Source organism: Oryx dammah, unplaced genomic scaffold (genome assembly GCF_014754425.2).
Source record: "Oryx dammah isolate SB20612 unplaced genomic scaffold, SCBI_Odam_1.1 HiC_scaffold_8, whole genome shotgun sequence".
NCBI classification, from domain to species: Eukaryota; Metazoa; Chordata; class Mammalia; order Artiodactyla; family Bovidae; genus Oryx; species Oryx dammah.
In genome coordinates, this window is record NW_024070192.1 from 14,798,927 (window position 1) to 14,812,182 (window position 13,256).

Sequence of the window (13,256 nt, forward strand, 5' to 3'; positions counted from 1 at the left end):
TTCACTGCCACCTCCAGGCCCTTGGTGAGTCGTGCCAGGCATCCGACAGGAAAGAACCTTTTGTTCTGAGCTTGTAGAAAGTCTGAGCTGGACTTGTTATCTACTCTCAGTGCTTCCTGGATAGGGCTCTGCTAGGGGCTGGCTCCCTGTCTTGGCCTTGGTTCCTTCCTCTGTTAGCCACTGGGGCTGGGGAGGCTGCAGGGGCCAGGTCTAGGCCTTCGTGAAAGGCTGGTGAGAGCTGACATTTCTCTTCAGGCTGCTGATAGGGAAGGGGGGTGTATGGGTTGGGTGGGGTGGTAGGTGGTATAGTCTGGGAAAGGCCCCTGGCTTGGGAAAAGGGGGCACACCAGCTAGTGTGTATCTGTGCACGTGTTAGGGGTGTGGGTGCTGCAGAACCGGGGAGGCAGTGAATCCAGTCTCCCTGCAGAATGACACCTCCATCTTCCAGGTTGCGAGGGAGGGCGAGTCCCCCAGGGTTGCGGGAGCGCCGAGGAGGGCCAAGCCCTGGGCCACGTCTGACACCTAGTGGCCACCTGAGCCCGGGGCGGGGCGAGGGATGAAGGTGGGAGGAAAGGAAGGTCGCGGAGCCAGGGAATCTGGAAGCGCAGAGACCAGGCCGGAGGAGGGTGGCCGTTCACAACTCCCCCCTCCGTCTTGCCCCGGGTCGCGCCTCGGCGGACCAGGCAGCCCACCCCAACTCAGCGTCGCCCGCGGCCTCCGAGTCCGGCCTAGACTAGGCGGCCCCCGCGCCCGCGGGGCAGCAGAGCCCCGTACGCCCCCGAACGCGGCGGACCCCAGAAGCCAGGTCTTGAGGCCCGCATTCAAAGGTTACCCGAGCTCGGGTCCGGAGGCCGGGTCGCTGTAGCCGCGGGTCTCGCGCCGCAGCCCCTACCACGCCTGGCGGGGCCCCGAACCCAGACCAGGCACCATGGGGACCCGGCCGGGTCAAGGGTGCGCGGACCCGCCGGGGCACTTCCGGCTCCCGCGCCCCCCGCCCGTCGCGTCGCCAGCCTGGCCGCCAACCGGCTGCCGCCGCCCGGTTGCCATGGCGACGTGGTAGCGCGGCCGGCAGAACCGGCGGGGCAGCCCGGGCGCGGCGCGGGCGGCTCGTGGGCCAGTCGGCGGCGCGGCGCGGAGCAGCGAGGACGAGGTCCGGGTCCGACGTCCGGCCAGGTAGGCGGCCCGGGCCGGAGGGGGCGAGCCGAGCCCCGGCGCGGAGTGGGGAGGGGGCCTGGCTGTGTGCCGCGGCAGCGTGGGTTTAGGGTTGCCGGGCCTGGGGCGGGACCGCACCCGCGCCGGAACAGGCCAGGATCCCGGCGCAGCCAGTCTTTCTCCTGTCTTCTCCTGCCGCCAATCTGACTCACTGCACCTGCTTCCCTGGGCTCGGGGCCACGGAGCCCGGCCCGACAGTACAGAGCTCGACTCGCGCTAGCCGTTGGCCCCGGTCTGCCTCTGGCCTCGTCTTTTTGGAAGTTAGAACGGAGCGGCAGGGAACCCCAAGTTTATGTGTCGATGCACGGCTAATGTTTTGCCATATTCCAGAAACTAGGCAGGGCAGAAGTGCAGCGACCAACATTTGCCACGACTGTGCTTTTGAAACCTGAAAGTGAGCTGCCAAACTGCTTCTAGTGGCCAGGCCTCCCTCCCTCTGCCTCTTTCCTTTGGGGTGAGGTGTTTAGCTAGGAGGTCCCTTCCTCATTCTTCTGGAATGCCCCCAGCCTCTTGGTGGGTGAGGAGTCTCCCCTTTGGGCAATCCTTTCTCCTCCGGCTGGCCATGGTAGGCCCTGAACTGTGGGTGGATCTGCTGCTGCCTCTGACATCTGGGTATGGGGGCACCCCCCCACTTGCCCTGAACCCCAGGGCACCACAGAGAGAAGGATCCAGGTGGACCCCGAAGTCCCAGCCACATCTTTAGAGGCTGGCACCCCTCCCAGGTCTTTCTCCCTTTTGGTTGCCCCTCTCCTCTCATGCCACCTTGGCTTTGACGATTTTCTAAGACTCATTAAATGAAGCTCTATCTTGTCTGGGTTCTGTTCCTTCGTTTTCATAGCAAAAACAAATAAAAAACCCCAAAAGCTTTGCTACCTTCTCATACATATCTTGATTTCTTCTGTGCAATTGGATTGAGGCAGAAAATACAGGCAACTTGTAAATGCCAAGGTGAGCCCCATACACAGAAACGGCTGCTACAACCTCCCACCCCCATCTCTGGGCAGGAGGGGCCTCCAGGACCTGAGTGGAGGCTTTGCTTGTCCCACTGCTTCCCTGCCTGCACCATCTTCCCTTGGGTGGCTTCTAATACAAAGTGGTTCTAATGCTAGAAGATTTTGGTGGAGGAATTCACCCCAGATCCAGGGCTTTCTGCCCAGGTGTGGGGATTCATGGTAGGCAGAAGGGAGGGTGTGGATTTGTTAGAGGGAGTCATGCTGTCTACAGCCCCAAACCTCATGTGTCAACAGCTTCTGATGTGTGAGTCTTCCTAAGGTGCTGTTAGAAATAAAGATTTAGTTTTTGTGGGATTGCTATTTACCTGAATGCCTACTATGTGGCGGGCAGTGTGCTAGCACTGGTACATATTCTGCTTCATCTTTGCTACAGGCCAGTAAGGTGGATCTCAACACGTCCCTACCTTTTGGAAGAGGAATCAGGCTCATAGAAGGCTCTTGGCTCCCTGTCATGAACAGTGGGGCTGGCTTTGAAATCACATCCATCTGACCAGGGCTGCATTGTGACATTCTCCTTCCTCCATTAAAAAAAATAATAAACAGAATTGTATTTTACAATCACATCAGTATAAAGACAAATATAATCCAGGCTGGATTAAAAATTAAAATATTTTATTCAATCCTAGAAGTTTGTTTTTTCTTATGATTTTAACAGAAATCAACACCTTTTTTTGTGAGTCCCTATAAGTATTGAGAGCCCTGACACTCAGCCCCTGGACCTAATGGAGAACTGGGCTTGGGGTCTGACCTCAAGCTTCCTTCGGGGGGTTACTTGGGTGCCAGTGCTAAGAGAGTGCCCCATCTAACAGCCCAGCCCTCATTTTGCCTCATCTTTCATCACATTCGAGGATATTTTAAGACTATTGAGTCATTTACCCCTTGTACCCAAGAAAAGTTCTAGCCCCTGACAAAATCTTTTCTAACCCATTTAAAACGCTGCTGCCGATAAGGTCTGTAGCCAGGCCAGGCTCCTGCTTCCAGGCTGTGGACGTGTGTGGTGTCTGGTCCTCATAATGAGATTAGGCCTGGTGGCCTTTCAGTGAAGCCCCCGGGGCTCAGGAGGGAGAGGGATGCTTGTTGGCACGTTCAAACCCTGCGGCAGCTCCTGGCCCTGGTTGATCAAGTTAAGTGGGGTCTGACTGCAGGTGTGTGGGGGCAGGGTGTGGTGACGGTCACAGCCTGAGATTCCAGAAGCTGCCAGAGACCCCAGATCCCCATCCCGTGCTCTGACAGGAAGGAGGGCAGCTTAAGGGCCCACATGAGCTCGCCCGGGGGCTTGGTCTGGAGGGCCAAGGAAGCCTTTGGGCTGCTGGTGGGCTGCTTCCAGGCCCTTGATGTTGCTGCCCGCGTGGCTCTGGGAACACAGGAGGCCCCAAAGCTGCCAGTGTTCTGAGGTACCACCGTTAGAAAGAGGGAAAGAGAGAAGGAAATGCAGGGCTAGGAGTCCACGGCATTTGCTTACTAGGGAGTGAATCCCAACTGATTTCAGGGTTAGCAGATGCACCCGTGTTTGTGGGCGAGTTGGATTCCAGAGTCCTCGCAGGACCTTCTCTGCACCCCTCGTCATTGGAAGCAGCCCAGCTGTGCACAGAGATGTGCTGTCAGCTACACTGAACCGGAGAAGTGATGGGCAGCTATGTTGCTGAAGGGGTCTCAGCTCATTTTCCGTGAAGCACAGAACCTGCTCGAAGCTTTGTCTTTTCTGTCTATCTGGATTTTTTTCACTTAGATCTTATTGGCTATGAGGTCAGGGGGACTGGTCTTTCTCCTTTGTGTTTTCCTGTCACCCCTCACACTCAGGTTTAGACTCACCTTCAGACTGGAAGGTGCTACAAGGCAAACTGCTTAGGCTTCTGTGAGTCCACGGTCATCCTTTATCCCCGACTTCCTCCGGGACGCCTCGTTACGGGGGCAAAGTAACCAGGAGAGACGCCTCTGGAGCAGTTGTCAGGAAGAGCCTGCACTAGTCTGTCCCCGTCACCTCTTCTCTCTAACCTGCCCGTTTCTACCTGTAGCCTTTTCTCCCCAGAAAGCCCACGGGGGACACCAATGCTTGAAGTCATGGTGGGTGTGAGCTGCCTTAGAGTGGGTCCTCGAGGGGGTGAGACCGGCCCAGGAGGATGGCATGGGAGGGGGAGGCTGTCCCTGGGCTGTGTTTCTGAGTAGTCAGGTCCTCTGAATCCTGGCTTCAGTGCCGAGGAAGCTCTCCACTCTCACCTAGTTACTGGCGTTAGAAAGCGCAGAGCCGCACCCCTTAGTGGGCATCCCCTGTAGGATGGCCACTCCAGCACGAATCCAGAGTGCCCAGTGGAGTTTAACTCAAGGGCCCTTTACTCTAGAATCTGCCTCTGCTCTGCATCTGGTCTGCAAGGCCCCGGAAGGCGGGGGCCACGTCTCATCTCTGTGTTCCAGCCAGCAGTGTGGCTACCGCTTTGCAGGCACTTGATAAACAACTGAGTTGAACAGTTCTTTGCTGCGGGTGACTCTGGACAAGTCATTTATCCTCTTGTCCAAAATCATCTGCAGCAAAATCCTTTTGGGCTTCTCTGGTGGCTCATATGCTAAAGCATCTGCCCGCAATGCGGGAGACCTGGGTTCGATCCCTGGGTCGGGAAGATCCCCTGGAGAAGGAAATGGCTCCCCACTCCAGTATTCTTGCCTGGAGAATCCCATGGACAGAGGAGCCTGCAGGGCTTCAGTCCTTGGGATCTCAAAGAGTCGGATAAGACTGAGCGACTAATGCTTTCACTTTCACTATTTATCCTCTTTGAGTCCCAATTTACTCACGTGTCAAATGGGGGTAATACTGTTAGCATCATAGATTACTGTGAAAACTGAAAGAGAGAACGCAGGAAGAGCTGAGTACAGAGCAGGGCTCCCGCCCTTGAGGCACAGAAGCTCACATCTCCAGGCTACCGCCTTAGGGTGCAAACAGCGCTGGAGTGCCAACAGCACTAGGGTTCAGACTCCCAGGGGAACTCGGGAGGTTTTCAGTGAGGACATCAAAGCCACGTTTTGCCACATGTTTTTAGCACCATCAAGTGAGTCTCCATTTCTAAGCGGACGCTGTTGGGTGTCCTACAATTTTTGTTTTTTTTCGGGCACAGCTTGCAGCATGTAGGGTCTTAGTTCCCCAACCAGGGATCAAACCTGCGCCCTTTGCACTGGAAGCTTGAAGTCTTAACCACTGGACTGCCAGGGAAGTCCCCGTCCTACAATTTAACTCAACAGTGACACTGCCTAACTGGAGACAGGGTTAGATCTCAGAGGTTAAGGGCTTGGTCCCATGAGACTGTCCCGACCCCAGCACAGATGTCACCTGTGCTACTGACTAATACGCTACAGATCAGAGCTTCCCATGACCCCCTTCTTGGGTTCAGTTAATTTGGGAGAACAGCTCACAGAACTCAAGAGAAACTTGCTAGATTCCTGGTTTATTATTTTAAAAATCCCAGCCAGATGAATAGGTATGTGGGGCAAGATCTGGAAGGGTCTGGAGCACTGAAGCTTGTCCCCAAGGAACCATGTGGACGTGTTCCCCAACCCGGGAGCTCTCCAAACCCTGCCCTTTGGGGGTTCAAGGAGGCTTCGTTATACAGGTCCGACGGATTAAATCATTGGGCATTCGTGGCTGAAGCCAATCTCTAGCCCCTCTCCCTCCCCGGAAGTCAAGGGCGGGACTGAAAGTGCCAACCCTCCAGTCACAAGGTTGGTTCCCCTGGTAACCACCCCCCAGTTTTCTAGGGACTTCATTAACATAATGTAATATTAACATAACAAAAGAAATGGTTCCGGCTTTCTTCACATTGAAAATTCCTAGGGTTTTAGATGCTCTGTTGCATACATTTCTTATTATAAATCAGAGTACCACGGCCAAGAAGAGAACTCCCACTTCTGCCTGTCTCATGATGAGACTGGTTGGGAAGGGAAAAAGCTGGCTGTGGCTTGCTTCATGGCGGAGCAGCTCGGGACCCTGGAGTGCTGTTCTCTGCAGCCCTGAGCCCCGCTCTGTCCTCGCTGTCTAATGGGCGGGCAGACTGGCAGGTCAGCTGGGGCAGAGCCCATTCTTTCTGTTCTTCCTAATTCAGAGCTAATCAGATTCTGACTGTGCCCCGGGCTCTCAAGAGGAATCTAATAAAGGAGAGGAGGACAGCATCTCTCTGTTCAGAACAGTTTTCCTGTTAGAGTCGGCACAAGGGATCAGATCCCCGAGGACACCCAAGGGGGAGGCGGATGCAGTCCCTGCCTGCAGGGAACTCACAGGGCTTCGCCGCAGAGAGGCCCACGTGGGCTTAGCGCAGGGCAAGGACCGGGGTAAGTAAGCCCTAGGCCAGCCTTGGGGACAAAGTGGTGAACAAAATGCCCATTTCAGGTCGTGGGGCAGGAAGCATAGGGGAGTGTGTGCTGGAGGGGTTACCGCCAGGTTGCGTAGTCAGAGCCGTGGCCTGGGAGCACCTCCTCCAGTGGGCTTGGTAGGAAACCAGTGGGGGCTGCGGGTGGAAACCCGGATGGGAGCAGTTAAGGAGTTGGCATTTGACCATCGCATGCTGCCGGCCCTTTGTGCCTGGAGGGGCAACAAGACTGGGGAGCTGGCTTTGTCCCTGTCCGGGTGGGTCAGGCAGACTGAGGAGGGCAGGGAGATGGGGGCAGAAGTTCCAGCCCTGCTGGGTGGTGGCAGTGAAGGTGGCTGGGAGGGAAGTGGTGGCGAGGCCTGGGGGAGATGGCCACACTGGCGACCTGTCGGAGAGGAACGTGGCTTTGGATGTGCGGACCTTGCGGTGCTTGGGGGGTGTCCAGGCAGAGGTGTTAGTGGACAGCTAGAAATGGGATTGGAGTCTGGAGGAGAGGCAGACCGGCAGAGTCTCCAATGTAGGTGTAGAGCTGACAGATGAGCAAGCACGAGTTCCTGAAGTGGCATCACGGCGTCCAGGGCTTCTGGAAGCAGGCGTCCCCACCTGCAATGGGGGTGCCTCGGGAACGTGTTTCGACAGAATGTATCCGAAATCTAAAAAAGAACCTAGCCCTTGCTCAGGATCCCATTTAGGAATTAGACAGCTGTGCAGAGATGATAACCTAGTGTTGTCTACTTAGTGAAAAGCTGAAAGCTGGCTAAAAATTTAAGAACAAGAGATAAGGGGTTGGTTAAAATATGAAACTGTCGTGTAATAAGCATGATGTGGATGTATGTTCACTGACACGAAAAGATGTGCGTGGTCTAGAATTAAGTGAAAAAAGGTTAGAAATTGGTATGGTTATGTTTCTGTAAAAGAAAGTATAAAAAGGATATAAAGCAAAACACTGATTACTTGTAATTTTTTGCTTATCTGTATTTTACTACAGGGAGTGGGTTATCAACACTGCCTGCCCGCCCACCACTTTAAAAAACTGTGGCATTGCCAACAGTAGTCCAAGGTGGCAGAGGGAAGTGGGGGTAAAGATGGTCCGCTTACCAGGAGGACACGGCCTGATCGACCGGACACTAGTTCTCTTGAGCTGCACAGGGTAGAGGGTGAAAAGTGAAAGTGAAAAGTCAGTTGCTCAGTTGCATCCGACTGTTTGCGAGCCCACGGACTGCAGCCTACCAGGCTCCTCTGTCCATGGGATTCTCCAGGCAAGAATACTGGAGTGGCTAGCCATTTCCTTCTCCAGGGGATCTTCCCCACCCAGGGACTCAACCTAGGTTTGCTGGCAGATTCTTTACTGTCTGAGCCACCAGGGAACCTATTGTGCTCAGTATGTATTAGGAGGGATCCCACAATGTGTTAGTCAAAGCTCTCTGCTCAGCTGCTGTTCTCTGCTGCTAATAAGGAGAAGGAGGGTGTCTCCAGGGCCACTGGGAGAGGCTGGGGCAGTGCAAGAGGCGAGCCAGGGAAATGGAGTGCTGGGCCCTCTGGGAGCCCTGGCGGGACCTTTCTGTGGCCATAGGACGCTGGCACCACAGCTGTACTTGCTTATCCACTGCCTCCTCTCCTCCCATCCCCTCTCGCTGCCACTCCCGCCCGAGTGTGGGAAGAACCAGCAGGTTCCGGGTGAAGAGCTGGCACACAGGCCTGTCGGAGCTGGGGCTTGGCTTTGGTGACAACCAGGCCTGGGCAGAGGAGCCAGGAAATGCCTCCCACTGGCCCCTGGGCTTGGCTTCCCCAAGCCCCATTGAGACCTCTCCCCTCCCACCTGCCCCCATTCCTTGTCTGCTGGGTGGGAGCAGGGACACACATGCTGTCACCGAATCCTTGTGAGCTACGTGACCCCAGGAGTCCGTTCTTACCTTGCAGGGCATGGTTCAGGAAGCCTGGCCTGGCAGCAGTGCAGGCCCACCGCCCCAGGTGTGGCAGGGAGGAGCGGGCGGAGGCAGGAAGGGAAAGGGCTGCTTGAAGGCTCCTGTCTCCCACGTCCTTTCTGGTGAAGCAGCTCAGAGCACATCCCTCTACTGGCTGCTGCCATGCTGCTGGGGGCTGCTCTGTTGGCAGGGCTTCTCACCTGGGGCTGAAGCTGAAACAGCAGGCAAGGGAGAGTCAGGCTCCCATTCCTCATCCCAGATGCCCATTATGGTTCATCTGGAGGAAAAATTCCTGCATCTTCAAGGAATGTGCTCACTCCTCTGTATTTCACCCGTGAACCCGACCTGAGAAAACCCAGGGCCTCATGAAACAGAAAGCACTGCCACAGGGCCCTCCTGCTCTGCCCACAATGTGGAGGACCTTGACTTGCACCCTCACTGCCGGTGGAAGTGCAGCAGGTGTGGTCCGGTTCTGCAGGAAGCCAGGCCCCTCCCGCTGGGCGCTTGCTACAGGAGCACAGAGGCTGGGGGAGTGGGCTGAGAGGGAGGCGGCAGGCAGGCACAGGGCGTATCTTTGGAGGCTGTGAGCCATTCTTCTGAGCTCCGCCATCTTCTCCGCAGTAGCCGCCTCAGCATGGAGGGCCCTGCCAGCCCAGCACCCGCCCCCGGGGCGCTGCCCTACTATGTGGCCTTCTCCCAGCTGCTGGGCCTGACCGTGGTGGCCATGACTGGTGCCTGGCTTGGTATGTACCGAGGCGGCATTGCCTGGGAGAGTGCCCTGCAGTTCAACGTGCACCCGCTCTGCATGATCATAGGCCTGGTCTTCCTGCAGGGAGATGGTGAGTCTCTGGGCGACACCACCTGGGAGCGGGTTTGAGGGGTCCTTTCACCCCGGAAGCTGGCTCAGAGCCTGGGGACACTGGGAATCCAAATCAGGGCCCTCTGAGGCTGCTGGGTGGCAACTCCTTTCTGACTTAAAGATGTGTGTGTGTGTGTGTGTGTGTGTGTGCTGGGTGGCACCTCCTTTCTGACTGAAAAGTGTGTGTAGATGATGGAATTGGCAGAGCTAGAGCTCCTCTCTCTGGGTTAGGATCCAGGCTTTGGTTGGCCATGGACTCTGCCTCAAGGCCAGGGGGCCATGGCCTCCTTCTAGAAACAAGAAAGCTGGATCTATCCATTCTTCCTCGAGGCGGGCCCGGGGTCAGCAACCCCTTCATCAGTAGGCTCCTAAGAGGCATTCCCCAGGCCCCCGGCCCTGACCACCTCAGCCGGAAGAGGGCGAATTCACTTGGGATCACAAGGTTCTGCTTTGAGAACCAGGGGTTTCCCAACCAGGGAGTCTGCTTGCTAAAACTAGTGAATATGTGATCAGGCTTCAGTGCTGGACAAACTGAGGACCATCAAAGCTAAGGGGTGAACTCAGAAGTACGTGGCACCTTGGTGTGCCTGCTTGATGAGCCTAAAACAGCCTGGAATACCGAGGGACAGCTGATAAGAAGGTGCGGGGTGGGCGTGCCAGGGCGCAGGAGCCTTGTTTTCTTCCCCCTTCCTGTGGCTGGGGTACCTGGACAAGCCCTAGACTCAGGTTCCCTTTTCAGCCGAGGGAGGCCAGAGGGCTATGCGCTGACCTTCCCTTTCTCACGGCCCACAGCCCTGCTGGTTTACCGCGTCTTCAGGAATGAGGCCAAACGCACCACCAAAGTCCTGCACGGGCTGCTGCACGTCTTCGCCTTCGTCATCGCCTTGGTGGGTGAGTCGGGGGCCGGCGCGCCCTTCCTCCACCTCTGCTGACGTGGGGAGGTAGCTGCTTCACCACCAGCCCGCCCCCAGGCAGGGGCACTGGGTGTTGGCAGCCCCCGAGCCGGGACTGGAGCCCAGAAGTCCCGGCCAGGCAGGTCTCCCTCGGGTCACCGCATCCCCTCAGCCCCCATCAGCCGTGTCCTCACGCCACCCCCGCCTCCCGCCAGGCCTGGTGGCGGTGTTCGAGCACCACAGGAAGAAGGGCTACGCCGACCTGTACAGCCTGCACAGCTGGTGCGGCATCCTGGTCTTCGCGCTCTTCTTTGTGCAGGTGAGTCCTCGCGGCCCCACGGTGGCGGGGGCGGGGGGCGCGGGGCGGCGCGGGGAGCAGGGCCCGAACCGCTGTGGCCAGCTGTGCGCCCGGGGCGGCCCCGGGCTGCGCGGAGCGGGCGCAGCTCGGTCCCCGGCAGCACCCCGCCTCTCCTCCCAGTGGCTCGTGGGCTTTAGCTTCTTCCTGTTCCCGGGCGCCTCGTTTTCTCTGCGGAGCCGCTACCGCCCGCAGCACGTCTTCTTCGGCGCCGCCATCTTCCTGCTCTCGGTGGCCACCGCCCTGCTGGGCCTGAAGGAGGCGCTGCTGTTCGAGCTCGGGTGAGCGCCCCCTCCCGGCGGCTCCGTGCCGGGCGGCCGAGCCGGGGCTTTTCTCCCGGGGCGGGGTGGGGTGGGGGGCGGACTCGGGCTTGGAACCCCAGGGCATCTTTCCCGCGGGCGTGAACGGCACTGGGTCTAAGGGCGAAGCCTCAACCCCGCAGGACCAAGTACAGCAAGTTCGAGCCCGAGGGCGTCCTGGCCAACGTGCTGGGCCTGCTGCTGGCCGCCTTCGCCACGGTTGTTCTCTACATCCTGACCCGCGCCGACTGGAAGCGGCCCCTCCAGGCGGAAGAGCAAGCGCTCTCCATGGACTTCAAGACGCTGACGGAGGGCGACAGCCCCAGCTCCCAGTGACGGGCGCCCCATCCTGGCCCCTCCTGTTCCGGGGGCCCAGGCAGGTGTCCGTCCCGCAACCGCTGAGGGTCCGGGCAGGGCTGGGCACAGCGGGGGCGGGGGGGGGCAGTCCTCTCTGAGCGCAGATTTTTGGGGTTCAGGGCCCCTCCGCTTCCGCTCCTCGCTGCTGCTGCTGTCGTTGTGTTAGTCCTGAGCACGCGTCCCCCCCGCCCCTGTTGCCACCCGACTTCCACCCCAAGATGGAGCAGCTTTGGGTAAGGCTCTGGGCCTGAATGGGTCCGAGAGTGGGGCGCGCTCCCTCGTCGAGGCCGCAGCGAAGCTGAGACTTGCTTTGTGTGATCCCGAACTCCTGCCAGGAGCCTTGCGGCCTGGAGGACCGGCGCTCTGAAGGGGCCCAGCCTCTGGCAGCGGAGCTGGTGACGTGATATGTGAAATATGCTGGTGTCAGGGCCAGGTTCCCCAGGAGAGGGGAGGGACTCCCTGGGACTCTCTGGACCCAGGCTTTGGCCCAGCTGCGTTCTGGAGCCTTCCCTTTCTTTAACTCTTTAGCCCCGAGGCGGCTTTGCCTTGGGGGGGCCGTAGACTTGGGACAAACTTGCCCTGAGCCGCTTCAGAGGGGAGCCCAGAGAAGAGGCTGGAGGTGGGCGCTGGGCCCCCTGCAGGGGCTTCTGTCCCCGCTGGCCCAGGCCTCTGCTCCTGACCCTCAGAGCTCACGGGAGGCTGCTCTGACAAGAGGGCACCGGCCTTTTCCCCTTAAACAAAAAGCTGCCGCTAGAACAGGATAAGGTGCCCCCTTTCGATTTCCATGAGGAGGGTTTGGGAGGATGGTCGTCTCTCCTACCTGCGGCTGGTCTTTGCAGGAAGGGACCAAGAGGGAATCAGATTACCCCCGCCCCGCCGAGAAACCTCATGAGTGTGTAACGCTGTTAGCTGAGTCGCTGTTTGCCTTCGGTCTAGAAATAACGTGATTAGAGCATTGATCTGTGCTTCTTGGACTTGGCAATGCTCTCTCCTTATTTTCCTCATTTTCCGGGCTTTGAGGAACATGACGCAGTTTCGGACAAGACAGAGTTGACTTAAGACATTAATAAAATTTCCAGTTCTGACTACCATTTTTCAGCAGCTGCCTCTCCCAGCTAAATGCTGCCTTCGAGAAAGGGGGCTTATCTCCTCTAATACTCGGATTCCAACAACTCGGCCTTTGCTGTGGGGTCCCGCCTCAGGCAATGCTGCGCCTCAGGGCAGGTGGCGGTGGTGGGCGCCTTCCCCAGCAGGGCTGCCTGCTCCCCACCCGACCCCGTGGGAGCTCCAGGCTCTGCTGCGACTGGCCACCCCCCACCCCACCGCATGCCGTTTACACTGTTCTTTGATTGCTTGGTATAGTCGATGTTTACACGTGGGAAAACTCCACCTTAGACAAACTACCAGAGTAGGATTGTATATCTCCCTTGCCAGAAGGGCACAGAGAGAAACAGAACCTTGGATTTGCAAAGGGAAAAAAAAAAAAAAGCCTGAACACTGGCCTGTTTGCCAAAGCGTATGCTGAATAACTAATGAGCCAAAAAGCTACCCCCGTCCCCACCTGCCCCAGCCAAGCTGATCCGTGGTGGCTTGTTTCATTTTGCCTGTGGCCAATCTTCGATGAAGTCCAGTGTAGTGCTGGTACAACAGATGATTCAATAAACGTCTACAGCAGATCTCTGGCCTGTTATCTTCATTTCCTGTGGCAGTAAAAGGAGCCAGCTCTTTTAGCAGATACGTGAAGTTTGCCTACCAGGGTCAAGAGAAACTGCATATCCCCAGGCTGGGCACAGAAAGTAAAGTGACTCGTGCTGTTTATCACTTCAGAGCACTACAGGCTCTGAAATGGTCCTCGCTCTGGACCCCAGTGAGGGAGGCTCTTCCAAAGAGTTAGAGAAATTCTCTTCCCAGACAGGGTGTCCTGGGGGGTGGAACCGCAAGAGCCTGACGGGACCTTGGCAAGAAGTTGCCCTGCCTATTCCATTAACCTT

At 57.5% G+C, this 13,256-nt stretch overlaps 1 protein-coding gene across 2 annotated transcripts; it reads left to right on the top strand.

Annotated features, from left to right (window-relative positions):
- The first annotated feature begins 1,095 nt into the window (after positions 1–1,095).
- Positions 1,096–12,945, top strand: LOC120866957 (cytochrome b561). Of its 2 annotated transcripts, none has more exons than XM_040245031.1 (6): positions 1,096–1,173; positions 9,124–9,341; positions 10,154–10,252; positions 10,470–10,573; positions 10,733–10,890; positions 11,052–12,945. In XM_040245031.1, the coding sequence occupies exons 2-6, from the start codon at positions 9,137–9,139 to the stop codon at positions 11,242–11,244; spliced, it is 759 nt and encodes a 252-aa protein (XP_040100965.1). In that variant the 5' UTR covers positions 1,096–1,173; positions 9,124–9,136; the 3' UTR covers positions 11,245–12,945. The 2 variants fall into 2 exon arrangements, with proteins under 2 accessions (XP_040100965.1, XP_040100966.1); XM_040245032.1 differs by lacking the exon at positions 1,096–1,173 and adding an exon at positions 6,212–6,539.
- Positions 12,946–13,256: the final 311 nt, after the last annotated feature.